The following is a 21,283-nucleotide window of genomic DNA, read 5'->3' on the forward strand; positions in this document are numbered from 1 at the left end:
ACTTATTGATTCTTGTTAATTTCTGCCTCCCCCCTAGACTCTCAGCTCATTGGGGGCAGGGATTCATTCATTCAATCGTATTTATTGAGCGCTTACTGTGTGCAGAGCACTGTACTAAGCGCTTGGGAAGTACAAGTTGGCAACGTATAGAGACGGTCCCTACCCAACAGTGGGCTCACAGTCTAGAAGTGGGAGACAGAGAACAAAACAGAACGTATTAATAAAATAAAAAAATTGTGTCCACTAATTCTGTTGTCTTGTACTCTCCCAAGTGCTTAGTACAGCACTCTGCACATAATAAGTGCTCCACAAATACTGATTGATGACTGCACCTTAGGGATCCACATTTAAAAACATATAAAAGATTGGAAACCGGCACCACAGGTTGACGGCCCTGCCTACTTTGGTGTAGTGGCTACAGCATGGGCCTGGGAGTTAGAAGGTCATGGATTCTAATCCTGTCCCCACCACCTGTCTGCTGGGTGACCTTGGACAAGTCACTTCACTTCACTGGGCCTCCATTATCTCATTTGTAAAATGGGGATGGAGACCGTGAGCCCCACATAGGACAGGGACTCTGTCCAACCCAATTTGCTTGTATCCACCCCAGTGCTTAGTACAGTGCCTGGCACTGAGTAGGCACTTAAATACCATAATTATTATTATGATTATTATTACTTCAGAGTGATGCCGCGAGGACAAAGTCACGTTAGAGATGGCAAAAAGCTGAAATAAAACGACGCTAGCCAAACAGTTTAAACTAGGCAGTAAGACTGAGTTTCAGTTTCATTACAGTATTGGTCAAGGATTTCAATTGTGTGAGCAGGACAATTTTTTTCTTAAATTAAAGCAGGGGTTAGAGACCTACAGAAGTGAATGATCAAACAGCTTTGGTTAAGCTACCTTCTATATTAAGAACATTTCAAAATTAGTCTTCCTTTTTTTCTTAGGTAAGAAAAAATTTCATTTTATACCAAACTACAGAAGCCAATAAGCAAAGGAATTAATTTCTTTATCCTGTAAGAGGGCTGTTAAAAATGTAAAATATCCAGGGAAATATTCGAGCATTCTTTTTTCTTAGAGCCACCCTTGCTTTGTCACATATAAAACCAAATAAAGCTAAGGGCAGCAGCCAGGCGTGCCACTATACAGAAAGGGAAAAATATTCAATGTCAAAGCCTGATGGAACTGTTCCTATGAATTAATCTTAAGAATTTAAATTAAACAGATATCCAGGTTTTAAAGAGCCCAATATTTCATTAAAACCACAAAAATGTTAAGTGTTACACCTGAATCCAGTGAACTGCTGATCTCATTTATTATTCATCTAGAAGCGTCCTTTTAAATCCCCTTCAAAATCCAGCAAATTTCATTATCTTTATGATGGGGTAGGGCACATAAAGACAAATGCAGGAAGGAACTAATAAGAAAGAATACAAGTTACAAGCTTGATTTGTCTTATTTTAGTGATCTCTTGGAAAATTAAGCAACATACTATGGAAAAACAGACTTAGGGATTATACATTTATGAAGTGTGGATATTTAATCTAACACTGGATTATATTTCACTCACTGACTTTTAAAAAAATGTCTTAACTAGTTGATAATTTAATTTTGGGGATTTAAAATGGAAGAGACTGCATGTTTGTTTCACCACTGGCTTTTTCCTTACTGCTGTCAAACATGCTCATGTATTTCCTATCAAAAAAAAAATGCCCTCTCTGACCCTACAGCTCCCTCCTACCTTTCCTCTCCAAACACCCTGAGCAAGTTGTCTACAACCACTGCCTCCACTTCCTCACCTCCAATTCTCTCCTTGACCCCTCTGATCTGGCTTCCGCCCCCTTCACTCCATAGAAACTGCGCTCTCACTAATGATCTCCTTCCTGCCAAATCTAACTCTATCTTAATCCTCTTGTACCTCTCAGCTGCCTTCAACAGAGTGTACCACTCTCTTCTCTTGGAAACATTTATCTAACCTTGGCTTCACTGACACTGTCCTCCTCCTGGTTCTCCTAACTCTCTGGCTGCTCCTTCTTGGTCTCTTTTTGCAGGCTCCTCCTCTGCCTCTAACCCTCTGTGGGAATCCCTAAAGGCTCATGTCTAGGTCCCGTTCTATTCTCCATCTATACCCTCTCCCTTGGAGATCTCATTGATTCCCATGGCTTCAACTACCACCTCTACACAAGTGATTCCCAAATCTATGGCTCCAGTCCTGGTCTCTTCCCTTCTCTGTGTTCTCATGTTTCCTCATGACTTCACTTCAGGACAAACCCCATTTGATGTTATGCTCATTGGCATAAGCCCAGTTTCTGGGAAAGAGATGAGCTACAGAAAATGAAAAAGAAGGAACAAAAGATCTAGAATTAAGATGGGGTTGGAACTTGTGGTGAGAATTATTCATGTCAAATGAAGATAATGGAGTTTTCTCAGAAGCACAGGTGACAGATACGGGGGTGCTCAAATTTCACTTTTGGGAAGCTTCCATGATACCAGGTGCAATGAAAATGAATTTTCAATGGGTGCCTTTCCCAATTAATTCATCATTTTTAACATCAATTCTGCAGAACTATCTCTGTGTTGTGAAGATAGTGGCCCTGGGTTACTTATGAATACAAGTATTCATGATCTAATAAGCCACATTTAAGGTTTGAACCTGTTTTCTAATAGCGATGAGATGCAAATGGGTTCTAAGACTCAAACCCAAGGAGAAATGACACTGGGTAAAACCTCAACTTAGTCATTTGGAAATCTACATTGACACATATGCATAGCTATCAACTTGAACTCTACTTATGACAAAATCTGAGTCATTTGCCACAGAGAGGTACACAGCAAAATCACAATGCCATCAAAGAATTGACACAAGCTGCTATTACTTTTTATAATAAAATTTCAGCATTTTTTTACCTCATGAGTAAGTTTGATAAAAAATATTCTACTAGGACAAATTTTGAAAGATGAAGAGAATATGTGCCCATCTTGCTTGACTACTTCGATGTCAGCTTGGATGGGTTATAAAGTAGAAAGGGGAAAGGGGTGAGCAATTGAACCTTTTGTAGCTCTCTGCACTCTGGAAACCAATGATGTTCAGCACTCTGACTGACAACCAGCAGGAAGCGAAGTTCGCATTAATGAGAATGCTGAAAAAATTGCTACAACTAAAGAGGATATTGATAAAAGCCATTTTGGAAGTATGCAAAATGTCAGGTACACCTTTAAAAGGTAGCTCAGTCTTTAGCAAATCAAGGGAATGCATAGAGTTCAAAATACAAAGGAAGAAATGTCATTCAAATTTAACCTAATAAAGACTAAAGACATGATCACCTGAACTATAGAATAACTATTTTTTGTGGGGCAAAATATTTTACTATTGGGGACTTATACATAGGTCATATGTGTATGTCTATGTACTTCATATTAATACCTTGTTTCCCCTCTAGACTATAAGCTCATTGTGGGCAAGAAACACGTCTAACAACTCCACTGTATTGCTGCTCTGTACACAGCCCCCTTCTAGACTGTGAGCCCGTTGTTGGGTAGGGTCCATCTCTATATGTTGCTGACTTCTACTTCCTAAGCACTTAGTACAGTGCCCTATAAATACAATTGAATGAATTAAATAAATACGATTGGTGTGTGCAGGACCAGATTAAAGTATAGCTGTTGAGGCTGAAGTTCAGGTTAAGAGGGAGACCCAAATCAACTTGAAGTCTATAAGCTCTTTGTGGGCAGGGATTGGATCTACCGAGTCTGCTGTATGTTGTACTTTCCCAAGCATTTAGTACAGGGCTCTGTACACAGTAAGCCCTCAAATACCACTGACTGATTCCTTTCAATTCAATTCAATCATATTTAAGTGTTTGCTATGTGCAAAGCACTATACTAAGCGCTTGGGAATCTATGATAGAATAAAGACACACATTCCCTTCCCACAACGACCTTACAGTCTAGAGGGGGAGTTGGACATCAATATAAATAAATTTGATTTACTGAGTGCTTACCTTGGGAAGAGAACTGTACTAAGCACTCGGAAAAGAACAGTAGATACATGATTCTTGCCCACAAGAAGTTTGCAAACAGGACCCCACAATGCAGCCCCGGGTGTGCAAGCTCACACCACTTCTCCATCCCCCTCTGCCCCCACCCTATTTAAAGCCACCAGCAAAGTCAGGTGGTGCATGCTTCTCCCCAATCACGGCCCCTCATGAGGCAGATTTCCCTCCCCTTACTGCAGCTCTGTCCTCTTGCCAGGGCTACCACGCAGGATGCATGTGGCTCGGCTTCAGTGAGCCAGGAAGAGGAAACATTACCCAGACCTGTAAGGTGCCAGATGAGAGAGAGGATTTCCCCTGGGTTGACCTGGCACTGAGGTTGAGAGGTCCCAGGGCTGATTTTGGGGTACTCAAACTGTATGCTTGAACAGTGGCATACTGGAAGAAGCAAGAAAATGGGATGGGGCAGGAAGTTCCGTGGCACCTGAGATGTGGGCAGGTACAAGGAACCCCACAATGGTAAACATACCACAAAAGGATGATGGAATCAGGTCAGGTTTTTTTTTTTAAATGGCATTTGTTAAGTGCTTATTATGTGCCAGGCACTGTATTAAGTGCTGGGTTGGATACACGTTAATCAGGTTGGACACAGTCCTTGTCCCACATAGGGCTCACAGTCTTAATCCCCATTTTATAGATGAAGTAACTACAGCACAAGGAAGTGAAGTGACTTGCCCAAGGTCACACAGCAGGCAAGTGACAGGGCCAGGATTAGAACCCAGATCCTTCTGACTCCCATGCCCGTGCTCTATCTACTAGGCCACGCAGTAGGGATACGACAATGGGGCTACAACAGGAATAGATGATTCTACCATCACCAGGAAGACTGCTGATAATGGAGTGAGTTAAGAGGTATAAGTTCTCCCAAAACACAAGTCATACTAGCTGACCTCTTTACAAGGACTGAGGAGACACCCAACTGGAGTACATTCCGAAATATGTGGATTTGCCTCAGGAACAACCCAGACTGCTGAGAGTGATATCAGAGGCAATACAGTAGGTACTAAATAAATAACACTAATTGACTGATTAAGTATAAGGACATGTAAAGAAGTGCTATGAGGCTGGTCTGAGTATCTCCCCCTCCTGCCCCAAAATCCCTGGATGAAAAGGGACGCAGCAAGGCCTAGTGGAATGAACACAGGCCTGGGAGTCAGAGGACTTGGGTTATCATCTTAGCTCCGCCACTTGTATGCTGTTTTTCCTTGGGCAAGTCACTTAACGGCTCTGGGCTTTGGTCGTCTCATCTGCAAAATGGGGATTTGATACCTGTTCTCCTTTAATTAGACTGTAAGCCCATTATGAGACCTGAACATCTTACATCTACTCCAGCACTGAGTAAAGTATGTGCACCTAGTGAGCACTCAATAAAAACCAAAATTATTATTATTATTATTATTATTAGGAGCTGATATGGGAGGGGCTGTACCATCAGTGGCTCCAATAAAGCTCCCAGCAGCCAAAAGTGCTCACAGCGACATCAATGACCAAAGGACGATGAGTGGTGATAAATGGGAGTGATGTCAGAGATCAGCTACTGCAAGGCAGGGATGTATGCGGGGCAACCAGAATGACCAGAGAGATAACTCTTCTCCAGGCACTAATGAGCTAAGTTGGAAAAGCTCTGCACAGAGTAAGACCTCAATAAATATGGCTGATTGCCTGATTGAGAAATGGTTCCAATGCAGTCATATGCAGCACAATGTAATTATACCACACATTCTTTGGGGACCTGCAAAAACTCATTAGCCCTCTGCCTTTAGGATTATAACACAGCTTTATATACTTAGGCTGTGCTGTTATATAATAATTGTGGTATTTATCAAGTGCTTGCTATGTGCTACAGCGCTTAAGGGGTGTGTTAGCACAGGACATTGTGCAGGCCAAAGCAGGAATTAGGAGTTTGGATACAATTATGGTCAGTCGGTCAATTGCATTTATTGAGCACTTACTGTGTGCAAAGCACTGTACTAGAAGCTTGGGAGTGTTCAATACAGCAGTAAACAGACACTGCCCATCTTGAGTTTACAATCTCGAGGGGCAGGAAGCCAGATATTAATAGAAATACATAAAATTACAGGTATGTACATAAATGCTGTGGGGCTGGGAGGATGAATCAAGGGAGCAAGTCAGGGCGACACAGAAGGGAGTAGGAGAAGAGGAAAGGAGGGATGAGTTAGGGAAGGCCTCTTGGAGATGTGTCTTCAGTAAGGATTTGAAGTGAGGGGGAGAGTCATTGTCTGTCAGATTATGGCAGAGGGGATGTTAGGGATGCAGAGGAGAAAAGTGAGAGTTGCTGGATCTAAACTATTAGGATGGGTGAAAAGCCAGGAGATAGTGACTTTCACACAATCCATTGTGATGGTCAGAAACTACCACTTCAGCTAAATGGAATCAGTGGTATTTAATTAAGCATTTGATGTGTGCAGAGCCCTTTATTCTGGATATCTCTATAATGACATTCCTTATGTTCTTATTGCCTCAAAATCCCATTATGACATTTAAACATTAAAGTGTTATTCAAAGACTATCTTCACTTGTTTCTATTCACTTGTAAAAACCATGTCTACAATATAGGGCTTTTTGCCTGAATAGGCTAAGGTCAGGGATACACAAGTGTCATGAAACCCAAATAGGAAATGAATGGGGGGGATTATTCCAACAGAGATTTATTCAAATGTTAACATCTAGTAAATGGCCCATTGACTTGAAAAAGGCTAAAACTACTAAAGAGTTTTTCTTCCCTTTATGATCCCCTTTGGAAAATTTTCATCTAGTGGGAGGATTGGAACATGTGAAAAGGGACCAGAGGAGCCTGTGACACCCTTTCATTTCTCTGCTTCTCTTTTTCCCCAAAGGATAAGGAAACACTTCTTTGCCGAGGGCGGTAAGCATATGGAATTCATTCACACAGCTGTGCAAGCTAAAAATATCATTAGATTTAAAGAGTCTGAATTAATACACAAGCAGCCCCAAGTGAGGTGTGCTAGATGGTACATCTCTAACCAATAATAATAATGATACTTATTAAGTGCTTACTATGCATCAAGCTCTGTTCTAAGCTCAGTGTTAGATACAAGATCAGGTCCCATCTGGGGTTCATGGTGTAAGTAGGAGGGAGAACAGGTATTGAATCCCCATTTTATAGATGACGGAACTGAGGCACAGAGGAGTGAAGTGACTTGCCCAAGGTCACACAACAGGTAAGTGGCAGACGAGGGATTAGACTCCCAGGGACGTGTTCTTTCCACCAGGCCATGCTGCTTATCTTAGGAGAATCTCCGTTAGGATGGATGGATGAAAGCAACCTTCAATCAATAGTATTTACTGAGCACTGTGTGCAGACCACTGTAATAATCACTTGAGAGAGCATGACAGAGTAAGTAGACATGATACCTGCACTCAAGAAGCTTACAATATAGCTGAAAATGCATCACCCCATAAAAAGGACAATGTCTGTCACCAGAAAAGTATTTATTTTTATGTTCCATTCCCCTTTTATGGATTACGTCCTTCGTACCACAAAACACTACTACTGACAATGAAATTCAATGAGTATTTGAGTGCCAGAAAAGGCCAATGCCAGACCTGCTGTCCGAAATTCATGGGGCACATGCAATGGCTGGCTCTGGTAAGGCAGTCAAGTTGGATGTTTGCAGTACCTGGCACTATTTTTGCTTCCGCCCCCTTATCTCCTGTTCCTAATGAATCTTGGCTTGAAAAGAGGCATCCCTCTTGAGTGACTTAATCATAATTTCATTTCCTTCTTCAACCTTTCTTCTTCATCAACTACGCACTTGGATCTGCATCCTGAAAGCCCTTTATATTGACCCTGCCCTCAGCCCCACAGTACTTACACACACATATACTAATTCTCCCTCATTTCCACTCTCTGTAATGTATTTTAATGTCTACCACCACATGTAAAATGTAAAGCTTTTATGGGCAGGGGTTGTGCCTACTGACTTAATTAAACTGCATTCTAAGTGCTTAGTACAATAAGCGCTCAATAAACACTGCCAAATGACTGAACTGTGATGGCAATTGGTTTCCAGTTTCAAGTGGAGAGGGCAAAATTTTCAGTGGCTTGATTTTCATAATATCCCTAAAACGTTTCCTCTGTCTTCCTCACTTTAGCTTTACCAGCTACATCTCATCACGTAATAACCGTTTGGGGATCCTGCTGTCATTCAACTTTCCTCTCGGGTCCCAACTGTGTTGAGACACAACTTCAAAGCTAGGAGATGGAGGACATCTTTCTGGAAACTCATCATTTGTGAACTTCTCTTCCCATCTGACGTTGAATATAGCCGATAAAGGAATCTAGACTGTGAGCCCATTGTTGGGTAGGGACTGTCTCTATATGTTGCTGACTTGTACTTCCCAAGCGCTTAGTACAGTGCTCTGCACACAGTAAGTGCTCAATAAATACAATTGAATGAATGAATGAATCCGGTCTCACCACCATAGGGAAGGTGAGACAGCACCACGGCTCTGCAGACTTCTAGTTTGGTCTGGAGCTTAATATGTTGTCACCACACACTGCTTGAGACAAGCATGCAGACCTCCTTGTTTTGGTTTTCAATAAATCAATGGTATTTATTGAGTACTGACCTTATGCAGATGTCTGTACTAACTGCTTGGGAGACTACAATGCGACAGACTTGGTAGGCATGTTCCCTGCTCAAAAGGGCTTATAGTCTAAATGAGGGAGACAGACATTAAATTAATGATGGGTATTTACAGATATAAGTGCTGTGGGGCTGAAGGTAGGATGAATATCAGGGGCTTAAAGAGTATAGATCTGTGTCAACTATGCACTTTGATCTGTGCCCTTTGGGCATTTGACATTATTAATGATGGTATTTGTTAACTACTTACTATGAGGCAAGCACTGCTCTAAGCACTGGGATAGATACAAGGTTATCAGGTTGTCCCATGTGGCGCTCACAGTCTTAATCCCTATTTTACAGATGAGGTAACTGAGGCACAGAGAAGTTAAGTGACTCGCCCAAAGTCACACAGCTGACACTTGGCGGAGCTGGGATTTGAACCCATGACCTTTGACTCCAAAGCCTGTGCTCTTTCCACTGAGCCACACTGCTTCTCTAAAAGCAGAAAGGATGGAGAAGAAAGGAATATTTTAGCAATGTTGTGAAGGTAGAACTGTCAGAATTTGCTGCCAAATTCTGTGGGCTGAATGAGAGAGATGAGTCAAGGATAATGTCAGGTATGGACTTGTGAGACAGGAAGGATGGTGGTGCTCCCTACAGTGTCAGAAAAGTCAGGGGTAAGGCAGGATTTGGGTGGGAAGATAAGGAGTTCTGTTTTAGACATTTTAAGTTAGAGGTGATGGTGGGACAAACAAGTAGAGATGTCTTGAAGGCAGGAGGAAACGTGAGACTGCAGAAAAGGAGAGATCAGGGCTGGAGATGAAGGTTTGGGAATCATCCGTATAGAGGTGAGAAGTGAAGCCATGGGAGCGAATGAGTTCTCCAAGGGAGTGGTTGTAGATGGAGAATAAAAGGGAACCCAGAACTGAACCTTGAGGGAACCCCACAATTAGGGGGTGGGAAGCAGAAGAAGAGCCGGCAAGAGACCGAAAGGAGCAGCTAGAGAGATAGGAGAACCAGGAGAGGAGAGTGTCAGTGAAGCCAGGGTTAGATAATGTTTTCTACTTTTTTCCATCTTCTGTGCTGCAGACGTAACATTTGGTATCACGTATGGCTTCTCTCGGTCAGACTGATATATCACCCCAGTTTTCTTTAGCCTTATCCTCAATCTGTAACATCTACCAACTGGGGGTAGTGATTTATAAACATTTATAGGTTTCCATGGTTGTGGGCCTCTAGGGAGCATGCATTTGCATGCAGTGATTCTTGAATGATTGTCTCTAGCACTTTGGGTGATATCTAGTCAGTTAAGTAGGAAACGTTTCTCAGAAGTGCAGAAACGTATAACACCTGCATCTCGGTTTCTTGATGCATTGTTCAGAATCGGTCCTACTACACATCCCTGCTTCACTCCCTTGGCAATGGATCAGACAAGTCACCTTGGCTTCTTCCGGCCAGCTGGGTGATGATAAAGTAACCTCAGAACCTTCAAGAGCTTTCTGGAACAGCCAAATTTGCTACGAAATTTTCAGATTCCCCCTTACCTACATTTTCCCACCCTTGCAATTATCTCCTTTCCAATCTTTTTTTTTTACTACTTTTCTATATTTATCAGCAAAATCACTTGGCCGTCTTCCCCTTTTCTAGACAATCAGCCTCACAGAAAGCCCCATTTCTCCCAGTTGCACATTCAGCACTCCAGGGAAAGGAGGACATTAGGCAGTAAATTTAAAAGATATCTAAAATCTAAACAATTAATAACTGGAAAAGGCAGGTGGACATTACAATGAAGTTTATCAATAGGGTAGACATTTTAATATTGCTTGAAAATACTGTACTGGATGTAATGCAATTCATTGCACACATGCTAAAAAGCCTGTCAACAAAATAAAATGTGAGAATCAAAATCAGCCATGGAAAAGAAAGCTTGTGAATGTCAATTATAACACATTTACTGCAAACTGTCACTTTACTAAACAAGGATCCAACGGCATGCCACCGAGAGAATTCATCACCTGATTTTTTTTTGCACCAGTTATTAGAGGGATCCTAAAGCACCATTCCTTGGTAGTAAATGTAGAGACAGGGGCTGTTGCTGTTGAAATGACAGCAGAAAGGCTGCCAAAATTCCATCACAGATGCCAATTTAACAAATTGCTTGAAACTCCCCAGCCCCAAAGGGCTTGCCAAAGATACCATTTCAAATATAAATTAACCAAACTGTATTTATGAAACACAACTCCTCCCCAGATCTGCAAAGGTTATCCAAAACCATGGTTTGGGACATCGATAACTGAGAAGCAGCATGGCCTAGTAGACGGAGCACGAAACATCTGGGTTCTAATCCCAGCTCTGCCACTTGTCTGCTGAGTGAAACTTGGGCAAGTCACTTCACTTCTCTGTGCCTCAGTTACTGCATCTCAAAAGGGGGATTAAGAATGTGAGTCCCTTGTGGGACTTGGAATGTATCCAACCTGATTACCTTGTATCTACTCCTGCATTTAGTAAAGAGGCTGGCATATAGTAAGTGCTTAGCAGATACCATAAAAGAAATAACTTTTGGTTTCTAAGCTGGGGCAACAGAGTGGCTGGTTCCATTCCCAGCTCTGCCACCGATACAAGTGATTTTAACAGTGAGTGGGACGTTCTAATCAGGAATGAAATTATTAACTGGAAAAAAAACACAATGAAAAATTGGTTTGGTGCACAGAAGAGCTATAGAAAACAACCCCCTTCTAGTTTGAATTTGTCGTATATGGGATTCCGAGACAGCAATACCCCCAGGTCAAGAACCACATGTTCTCAAGCAACGTTTGTCTAGAGAAGCTTCTTCCTGTGCCTAAAACCCTCACCATCCTTTCCCTCAGGCAGACAGGCGAGTAGTTTTGGGGTTGTGAAGTCAACTTGGGTCTGTAAATAGGGCCACACTTAACGCCGCTCTAATTTGGGGGCAGCCTTGGCAGTACCAATTCCATACTCAAGGAAGGGTGTTAATAACCCAGCCTGCTGCCAAGAAGAATGTTTTTCCCCATCTGGATGACGGATCTGCACAGGACTTCCCCCCTCCTTGGTGATCTTTCTGGCCCGTTTGGTCCGTTTTGACTTTACAGACTGCGCTTCAGCAGTCGGACATGTGCGTTCCATCGTTGTGAGCTCACTTTTCTTTTTTCTTGGCCTTTTAGCAATGCTCCAGATCCACATCTGTGGATCAATGAAGGCCTCCAAGCACTTATCCACCACAGACATAAATGTTTAATAAACAGTGTCCCGGGCCCAATCAAGTGTCATGACTCTCAACACTAGTCCCAAAAATTGTTTACAAAATGAGAGGAAAATAATTACGTTGGAAAGAATAAATCCAATTCCCAATCACTTAAGGCTAATGCTCCAATATGTAACTTCGGGTTTGAAGACACTGTTACTATCAGTGAGATTTTATTGGTGCGTGATTGCTGATCCCATATTAGCCTTGCAGCCACAATTTTGTCCTCCTTGTATTTAAGGAAGGCTGTGTTTTGTTGGTCTTCCATGATGCCACAGTCCTTGGTGCTATGGCTTTCCCAAAAGCCTCTGTTCTGGGATGCTCACCCCGTTTCTGATTTCTATTTGCCAGATCCTCTACCACTTGCTACTGTCTCCCAACTGTCACCTGTTCTGCTACTTGGTTTCAGGCACTATTTCACTGGGTCCTATCTATTTCATATCCCTCTTTGTATCAGACAATTCACCACTCTCCCAACATTCAAAACCCTCCTAAAATGATAGCTCCTCCATGATGGCTTCCCAAGCTAACCCCTTTATTTACCCCTCTCTGCTCTGCATAGGCTATGAACTTGGCTACCTACCCTTAATACTCACCCCAACCTCACAATATTAACTTAAATATTCTTAAACTCTATTTCCTGATCCCTAACCTATTCTGATATCTACTTCGCTTTGAACACTGCAAGCTCCTATGAGCACGTATCTCAACTGCCAACTATGTTGCATTGTACTTTCCAAGTGCTTAGCTCAGTGCCTTGCCCACAGAAAGAGCTTAATAAATATCACTGAGTTATTAATTCATCAGGATCCCTTCATTATCCAGCATGTGGATACGGATGGAGAGGGTGATGGGTACATTAACAGGCAGGATTACAGATGACAGCAACTTCAGAAAACTAATTTACACCAAAAGTGACTGAAATAATTTGTTGCAGACTTCTGCCATTCCAAAAACTTTCATAAAAGAGAGCGATTGGCTTTAGCCCTGACATTCCAAACCCTATTAACATTTGTTACAATTATCAAAAACAAAGGAAAACACTGTCAGGTATGCACAGGTGGAATAGGTTTGTAGTATTTCCTGTATTGAGGGGGTGGTGAGAAAATTTTGCTAAACCTTCAGGACCTAGAACTACAGTCACTTATAGAAGAATTCTCAGAGGGCAAAAACATCCCCGCAGCATACCTTAATTCCCTAAATAATCTTAAAATATGATGATCGAGGTCATAAAAAGCACAGGAAAAGGCAGAGATTTCATATAGCATCTGAATGGTTAAAAACTTAGAATTCGAATACAAAATGTTCTACTGAGACACATGCAGGAATTTCCAAGTGATTGTTGTCATCCACTTTTCCCCTCTTTATATTCTAAATGCCTTTTCTCACATTGCTCCAAATGTCTGAGACCCAACAATGAACCAAAGTTCAAGCTTCTCCCTCAAGTAACATGAGCACTGTGGCAGGCCTATGTGGTCTGTGTCTGGTTCTTCCATTCTCTCATGTCAGGGAAGTCATCGTGACTTTAGGGCATGTTGGGCCATTTCCCTATAGAAGAAACTCAAAACCAAAAGCACAGAGGAGAGCAAGTGGGCCTACGCCCAGCCACAAAACAACATTGAACTCCAGCCCTGACAGCACACAATCTCAGTGACTGAACAAACACCTATCCATAAAGAGATACACATACACAGAGAATAAATGCTCAACTTCATTCAAAAGCTTTGAGAGATAATAATTCCTTCCAACAGGAAATCTGCGTCCGACACTAATGGTACATCTCTATTCCATCCACATCAACTCACTAAGAGAAGCAGTGTGGCTTAGTGGAAAGAGCCTGGGCTTGAGAGTCAGAGGTCTTGGGTTCTAATCCCAGCTCCGCCATTTATCAGCTGTGTGACTTTGGGCAAGTCACTTAACTTCTCTGTGCCTCAGTTACCTCATCTGGAAAATGGGGATTAAGACTGTGAGCCCCACGTGGGACTACCTAATCACCTTGTGTCTACCCCAGCACTTAGAACAACACTTGGCACATAGTAAGCGCTTAACAAATACCATCATTACTATTATTATTATTATTATTATTCATCACACTAAGTATCAATCAATAGCATTTACTGTGCATTTACTCTGTGCCGAGGACAGCGATAAGCGCTGGAGAGGGCATGATAGAGTTCGTGGATATGATCTCTGCCCTCTAGGAACTTATATCCTTCATTTTTTTTTAAATGGTATTTGTTAAGCACTTATTATGTGCCAGGCACTGTACTAAGCTCTGTGGTAGATACAAGCTAATCAGGTTGGACTCAGTCCATGCTCCACAAGGAATTCAGTGCTTAGATCAGTGCTCTGCACATAGTTAGCGCTTAACAAATGCCATCATTATTATAATTCACAGACTTAATCCCCATTTTTCATATTGAGTAACTGAGGTACTGAGAAGTTAAGTAATTTGTCCACGGTCAGACAGCTGACAAGTTGTGAAGCAGGGGTTGGAACCCAACCATCCCAATCTCACGGACGCACCAGGTGAACATTCAATAAATGCTGCTACTAGTACTATTCCCAGTAAGATAATGCTTTTCTGTGACTGATTCATTAACCGGAAAGTGGAAAGAAAAATTATTACTCCTACTACTAAAACTCTCTCAGGAGTAAAAAGAAGGGAAGCATGGGCACACATTTTTTTTGGTTAAATAAATAGCTAAAATACCTATGTCATTCTTGTTGAAAACCAGGGACATCCCCTTGCGTGATTTGTTGTGAATATTTAATTGAGTTGGTGAAACCACAGATGCAGGTAGACTGACCAAAAGGCCCAGTTAAGCCAGAATAGTTGAATCAATGGGAATAATAATAATAATTATTATTATTTGTAAGCACTTACTATGTGCCAAGCACTGTTCTAAGCACTGGAGTAGATACAGGGTAATCAGGTTGTCCCATGAGGGGCTCACAGTCTTAATCCCCATTTTACAGATGAGGTAACTGAGGCACAATCAATCATGGAGAAGCATCATAGCTTAGTCGAAACACCATGAGCTTGGGAGTCAGAGGACGTGGGTTCTAATGCTGGTTCCACCCTTTTTCTGTTGTGTGACCTTGGGCAAGCCACTTAACTTCTCTGTGCCTTGCCCACAATGAGCTTAGTTTAGTTTCAATTCTAAGAGCGCCATGGACAATCTTTCACAGATTCAAACAAGCCAGAATTGTACGGTTAATTTGCCATACTAATCAATGGTATTTATGGACCACTTACAACACAACTAGGTTGGAAGATAAGTTCTCTGCTCACAAGGAGTTTATTGCTCAAGGGATCTCTACACTCCTCACTGCTTGCAGGCATTTTAAATATTCACACCATCTGCCCAGACTGAAGAACGCTCAGTACATGCTCGGTTTGGGTCTCCTGACAATCGAGGACTCTAACATGAACATCCCAGAATGCAGGGAGAGGACCAGAACACTTTCCTTATTCTTTCATACACCCCAAGGTAGCACAGCCTAATGGACAGTCCATGGGTCTGAGAGTCAAAAAGTCATGGGTTTTAATCCTGGCTCTGCCATTTGTCTGCTCTGTGATTTGGGCAAGTCTTTTAACTTCTCTGTGCCTCAGTTGCCCCATCTGTAAAATAGCATACAGATTGTGAACCCCATGTGGGACATGGAGTGTATCCATCCTGATTAGCTTACATTTACTTGAGCTCTTAGTACAGTTCCTGACACATAATAAGTGCTTTAAAAAATACCATTAACACCATCCCCCAAAGCCCCCACTAAGATAGCACAGCTGCTAAGAGGAAAGAGTAGATGTTTCAGTTGATAGTCAAATATTCTACCTCCATAGGCCAATGCAATGAGTCACATGCAGGCACACAAACAGTGCATCTGGAAGCAGGCAAACAGGTAATGTTTATCCAGTTGTTAATTTATGACCTTCAGTATTTCCCTCACTGCCCTGAATCTTCGATGTGTCCAAATTCCTGGCAATTTGCCTTGTCTCTGTTGAAACACCTTGTCTCTGTTTGCCCCATCTTTAATTTAACTACAAGCCTTTTCTCCTCCTTTTCTCTAATCAACTTGCAAGCCTCATTTAATTACTCACTTGCATATCAGTAAATTACAAACTACTCATTTTTCCTCATTTTCAGACATTTTTCAATTTTTCGTTCACTGAAACTAAAATGCTTACTTGTCTCAATTTCAAGTTTTCTTTTCTTGAGTAATAGTCTATGGCCTTGTCCTGTCTGGACCAATTTTGCTGATCTCTTCTCAATTTTGTTCTTACATGGCTATTTTGCTCTTGCTCTATTTCACTCATCCTGCCAGGGAAACTATTAAAAGATAAATTATCCTTGAAATGAACTTTAAATAAATTCTTCTCCAAAATAATAGGTTTTACATATTGTGGGGAATAATTGCATCTGGTTTTAAGAGACACAATTATTTTGAGAATCCTCCTTATCCCAGCTTCTGTTTAATATTAATTGAGTTGTCCTGGATTACTTCCACATCTGACAGTTTGGTAAATAACAGTTGGCCAAAAGCATGTTTGTTAACGTAGAAACTCTTTTCTGACATTAGCTGATTTATACTGTACAAATCATTTGGAGAAACTGGAGATAAAGATAATTGCTCTATGAAAAAATATTAAGACTAATTTAAGAGAACTGAATTGGAGAAGCAGAGTGCGCTAGTGGAAAGAATATGGGCCTTTGAGTTAGAAGACCTGGGTTGGAATCCTGGCTCTCCTACCTGCCCGCTGTTGACCTTGGGCAAGTCATTTAACTTTTCTGTGCCTCGGTTTTCTTTGTTAAATGGGATTCAGAACCTGTACCCTTCCCGCTTAGACTGGGATGACATGTGAGACAGGAATCATTCATTCATTCATTCATTCAATCATTCAATTGTATTTATTGAGTGCTTACTGTGTGCAGAGCACTGTACTAAGCACTTGGGAGAGTACAAAATAACAATAAAGAGACACATCCCCTGCCCACGAGTTCACAGTCTAGCGGGGTAGACAGACATTTCTAGACTGTGAGCCCACTGTTGGGTAGGGACTGTCTCTATATGTTGCCAACTTGTACTTCCCAAGCACTTAGTACAGTGCTCTACACACAGTAAGCACTCAATAAATATGACTGAATGAATGAATACAAATAAACTGCAGTGATGTACATAAAGGCTGTGGGGCTGGGAGTGGGGAGCAATAAAGGGAGCAAGTCAGGCAAGTCACTTAACTTCTCTGTGCCTCAGTTACCTCATCTGTAAAATGGGGATGAAGACGAGCTCCACGTGGGATAACCTGATCTCCCTGTATCCTCCCCAGTGCTTAGAACAGTGCTTTGGACATAGTAAGCGCTTAACAAATGCCATCATTATTATTATTATTATTAAGGGAGTGGGAGAAGAGGAAAGGGGTTGCTCACGGAAGGACTCTTGGAGAAGAGGAGCCTTCAATAAAGCTTTGAAAAGGGGGAGAGGAACTGTGTCCAACATGCATATTCTGTTATCTATCCCAGCATTCAGTACATAGCTAAGCATAAAACACCACAACCATTATTACTGTTATTATCTCTTTCTTAAGAAATAGGCCTTAGGAAGCTAATTCAACTGGGCACAATTAACGTTCAAGAAATTCACCATGCTATAAACAGTATTCATGAAGAAAGAGAGAGAGAGAGTGTGTGTGTAGTGTGGGGCATGTTCAACTGAAAAACTTTTTTTTCTATAACCATGTGCATTTACCTTGCAAATCCGGCTCATTTGACTTTGGACTGCTTCTTGCACGCCGCTCTGCTTTTTTAATTCCTGGCCCCCCGCCACCTCCTCCACTGCTTCCACCATTGTGACCCTTCCCATAGCCATTGTACACTGTTGCGCAGCTACCCAGGTGGCCTTTGTAGATGGAGGAAGGAGGGCTGTTGAGACGGTTCTGCCGGTCAATCTGCCGTTCTTTCACCTTTTTGGGGTGTGGTTTGCTGTACTGGTCTTCTCTGGTAATATAACTGGACATTCCATATAGTGGTATAATTTCTGAAATGAAAAACAAGACAGCGCCCATCACCGCTCCGATCCACAAACACTCAACAATAATAATAATAATAATAATAGCATTTATTAAGCACTTACTATGTGCAAAGCACTGTTCTAAGCACTGGGGAGGTTACAAGGTGATCAGGTTGTCCCACGGGGGCTCACAGTCTTAATCCCCATTTTACAGATGAGGCAACTGACGCACAGAGAAGTTAAGTGACTTGCCCGAAGTCACACAGCTGACAATTGACGGAGCCGGGATTTGAACACATGACCTCTGACTCCAAAGCCCGTGCTCTTTTCCACTGAGCCACGCTGCTTCTATGACACACCAGGAAGTAAAACAGCCTCCTGGAACACTCTAGTTGGTGAGAAGAGCTTGCTATTCCTTTTCATAATCATGGTGGGCATAGGGGGAAACAGAATTTCAGGCTGTGATGGCAGAGGGGCAAGGTGGTGGTGGTGGTGATGAGGAAGGGAGATGTTGGGGCCTTCAATAAGGAAGAAGCGTGGTCTACTGAAAAGAGCAACGGCCTGGGAGTCATAGGACTTGGGTTCCAGTCCCAGCTCTGACACTTGCTTCCAGTGTGACCTTGGGAAAGTCACTTAACTTCTCTGTGTCTCAGTTCACTCATCTTTAAAATAAGGACTCAGTATCTTCCCACTTAGAATCTGAGCCCCATGTGGGACAAGGACTGGTGTTGGGACCTGATTATTATCTTACATTTACCCCAGCACTTAGTACAGTGCTTGGCATATAGTAAGCACATAAATATAGTACACTGATAATAATAATAATAATTATAATGGTATTTATACGGTGCCTCAAAGGCTCAACGAATGCAATATTTGCCTTTAAAAGAATAAATTGCTTAATGCTGAAATTCTAAAAGTTCCAGTTACATTTTCCTTACACACTGGATACATATTTTTTTAAAAAAGATACACACAAAACTAACCAGGAAAATGGAAACACCTTGTATTTACATTCAGCTTCCTTTCCATACTCATATCGAAATATTGAAACCTTGAGGGCATCCAAGAAAATTGCTATTTTTGTGGGTGGATTAAAGGATTAAAACAGAAACATTTTTAAAGAAGGCCTGTAATACATCAATGGCATTTACTGAGTGATTACTGCGTGTAGAGCATTATACTAAGCACTTGGGAGAATACAGTACAACAGAGCTGGGAGACATGTTCTGTTCCCACAAGCAGCTTACAGACTAGAGTGGGGAGACAGACATTGATAAAAACCACTGTATGAAGGAACAATATATAAGGTAATTTTTAGAACACTATACTTTGAGAACAATGGGTGAATAATATAAAATACCACTCCAGACCAACTGAATTTGGCACATATATCTGACGCTACTCACACAATTCAGGCTTCCATACTACATTGTATACATTCAACATCCACTCCAGACTAGTAATATAAGGTTGCACAACCACCTACCACATAAAAAATTGGCAGTCTGATTCTACATACGGAGATTTTTGCATGAGCTTTATTATTAAATGAAACTGCTTGCCCTAGAGGAACATAATTTGTGCTTTTGGAAAACAGTTTGCAAAGCTTGTTTCCCAACCTTCTGCTTTGATTCACCTATAAACTATGCTATAAACTATTAACTATAAAATGATGCCTTTTGCCTTCTAACAAACATGGTACATTTCTAACAAGTAATGTAACTGTCAAATGAACCACCAACTTTTCTTACTAGTTTCAGAATTTCAAAATACCTGAGGCAAAGTGTTTGAGAAAAGAATACTGTCTTAGCCACTGATGAAGATTATATTAACTTACAACAGCAAGGAAGTTCAATATAATTGGTCCCTGAATGACATCAATCTTTCCTTTTGGAGTGTACCAGAAGCAGAAAAACACCTCAATTCAAAACTGATCTAAGTATAATTATTAATTTGAAAATTTCTTCAGTAGAAACTGTTATGAATGAGTCAATCAATCATCAATCAACAGATCAGGAATATTTATAAGGTGATTCCACTGAGTCAAACATTTTGCAGAACATTGGGAAAAGCACCCAGACATAATAATAATGAGGATATTTGTTAAGCACTATGTGCTAAGCACTGTACTGAGTGCTGGGGTGGATACAAGCAAATTGAGTTGGACACAGTCCCTGTCCCATGTGGGGCTCACAGCCTCAATCTCCACTGTATAGATGAGGTAACTGGGGTACAGAGAAGTAAAGTGACTTGCCCACGGTCACACAGCAGAAGAGTGGCAGAGCTGGGATTGGAACCCATGACATTCTGACTCCCAAGCCCGTGCTCCATCCACTACTCCAAGCTGCTTCCATGAATTTGAACATGGTCTCTCTGCCCACAGGGGACTCACAAATCCAGAAGGAGACATACAAAGTTTAGCTGATCACCAACACATTTATAAAAATAATAACTGCGTTAAGTGTTTACTATGTGCGCCTTGCACTGCACTAAGTGCTCGGGCAGGTGCAAGATAATCCAATTCTAAGGAGCATGCCATCAGCTTTACCACTGCAAATTAAGGGCAAATTTCTTATAATCCCCCTTACCTTTGTGGTCATACGTCTGACACATTCAAGTATAAAACAAATAATCCTTGTCACAACACTGAATCATCCCACATGCACGTGAGAAAAATAACCTTGAAATAAAGAACAAAACTGTTTTTCCCCAGGTGTCTACTATATTCAAGAAAGGGAAAATATGGAATTAAATGGATCTTGGGAGCACGGCGGACTGTGAAGCCTGCGAATGAAGGATGTCTGCTGCTCACCTTGTTCTCCGTATAATGTGGGAGGAAGATGATGTGGGAAAAACTGGGGCGGCATATCTCCGGGTCCAGTGACAGGGGGGTAGAAGGCCGTGTGTGAATTATGAAGAAAATGGGGGTGGTGAGGAAGATACGGAGACAAATGATGAGTCGGGGAAATAGCCGAGGGATAACTTGGAGTGTAACACTCTGGAGATTGCGGAGTCACTACCACTCGCCGTACTCCTGTGTTGTCTTCTAAAACCTATGGACGAAGAAGAAGAATATTCATCTATCTACATATATATATATAAAATTTAGTTCAGTGCTTGGCACATAACGCATATTCCTCAGCTCCTCCTCCCCTCCCAACGCCCCTACTCCCTCCCTCTGCTCTACCCCCCTCCCCATCCCACAGCACTTTTGTATATATGTACATATTATTCTATTTATTTTGTTAATAGTGTCTATATCTATAATTCTATTTACTTATATTAATGCTATTGATTCCCGTACTTCTTTACTTGTTTTGATGTCTGTCTGCCCCATT

At 41.6% G+C, this 21,283-nt stretch overlaps 1 protein-coding gene across 2 annotated transcripts in view; it reads right to left on the reverse strand.

Moving 5' to 3' along the window:
• The window catches only part of FNDC3B (fibronectin type III domain containing 3B), a 423,729-nt gene that overhangs the window by 171,431 nt on the left and 231,015 nt on the right, over positions 1-21,283 (reverse strand). For both annotated transcript variants that reach the window (XM_038748752.1, XM_038748114.1), the window contains exons 5-6: positions 20,758-20,998; positions 17,682-17,969 (exon numbers count right to left, since the gene is read on the reverse strand). In XM_038748752.1, coding sequence (XP_038604680.1) covers positions 17,682-17,969; positions 20,758-20,998 — 529 coding nt within the window. The remainder of the gene's footprint in view (positions 1-17,681; positions 17,970-20,757; positions 20,999-21,283) is intronic.

Source organism: Tachyglossus aculeatus, chromosome 1, assembly GCF_015852505.1.
Source record: "Tachyglossus aculeatus isolate mTacAcu1 chromosome 1, mTacAcu1.pri, whole genome shotgun sequence".
Taxonomy (NCBI): Eukaryota; Metazoa; Chordata; class Mammalia; order Monotremata; family Tachyglossidae; genus Tachyglossus; species Tachyglossus aculeatus.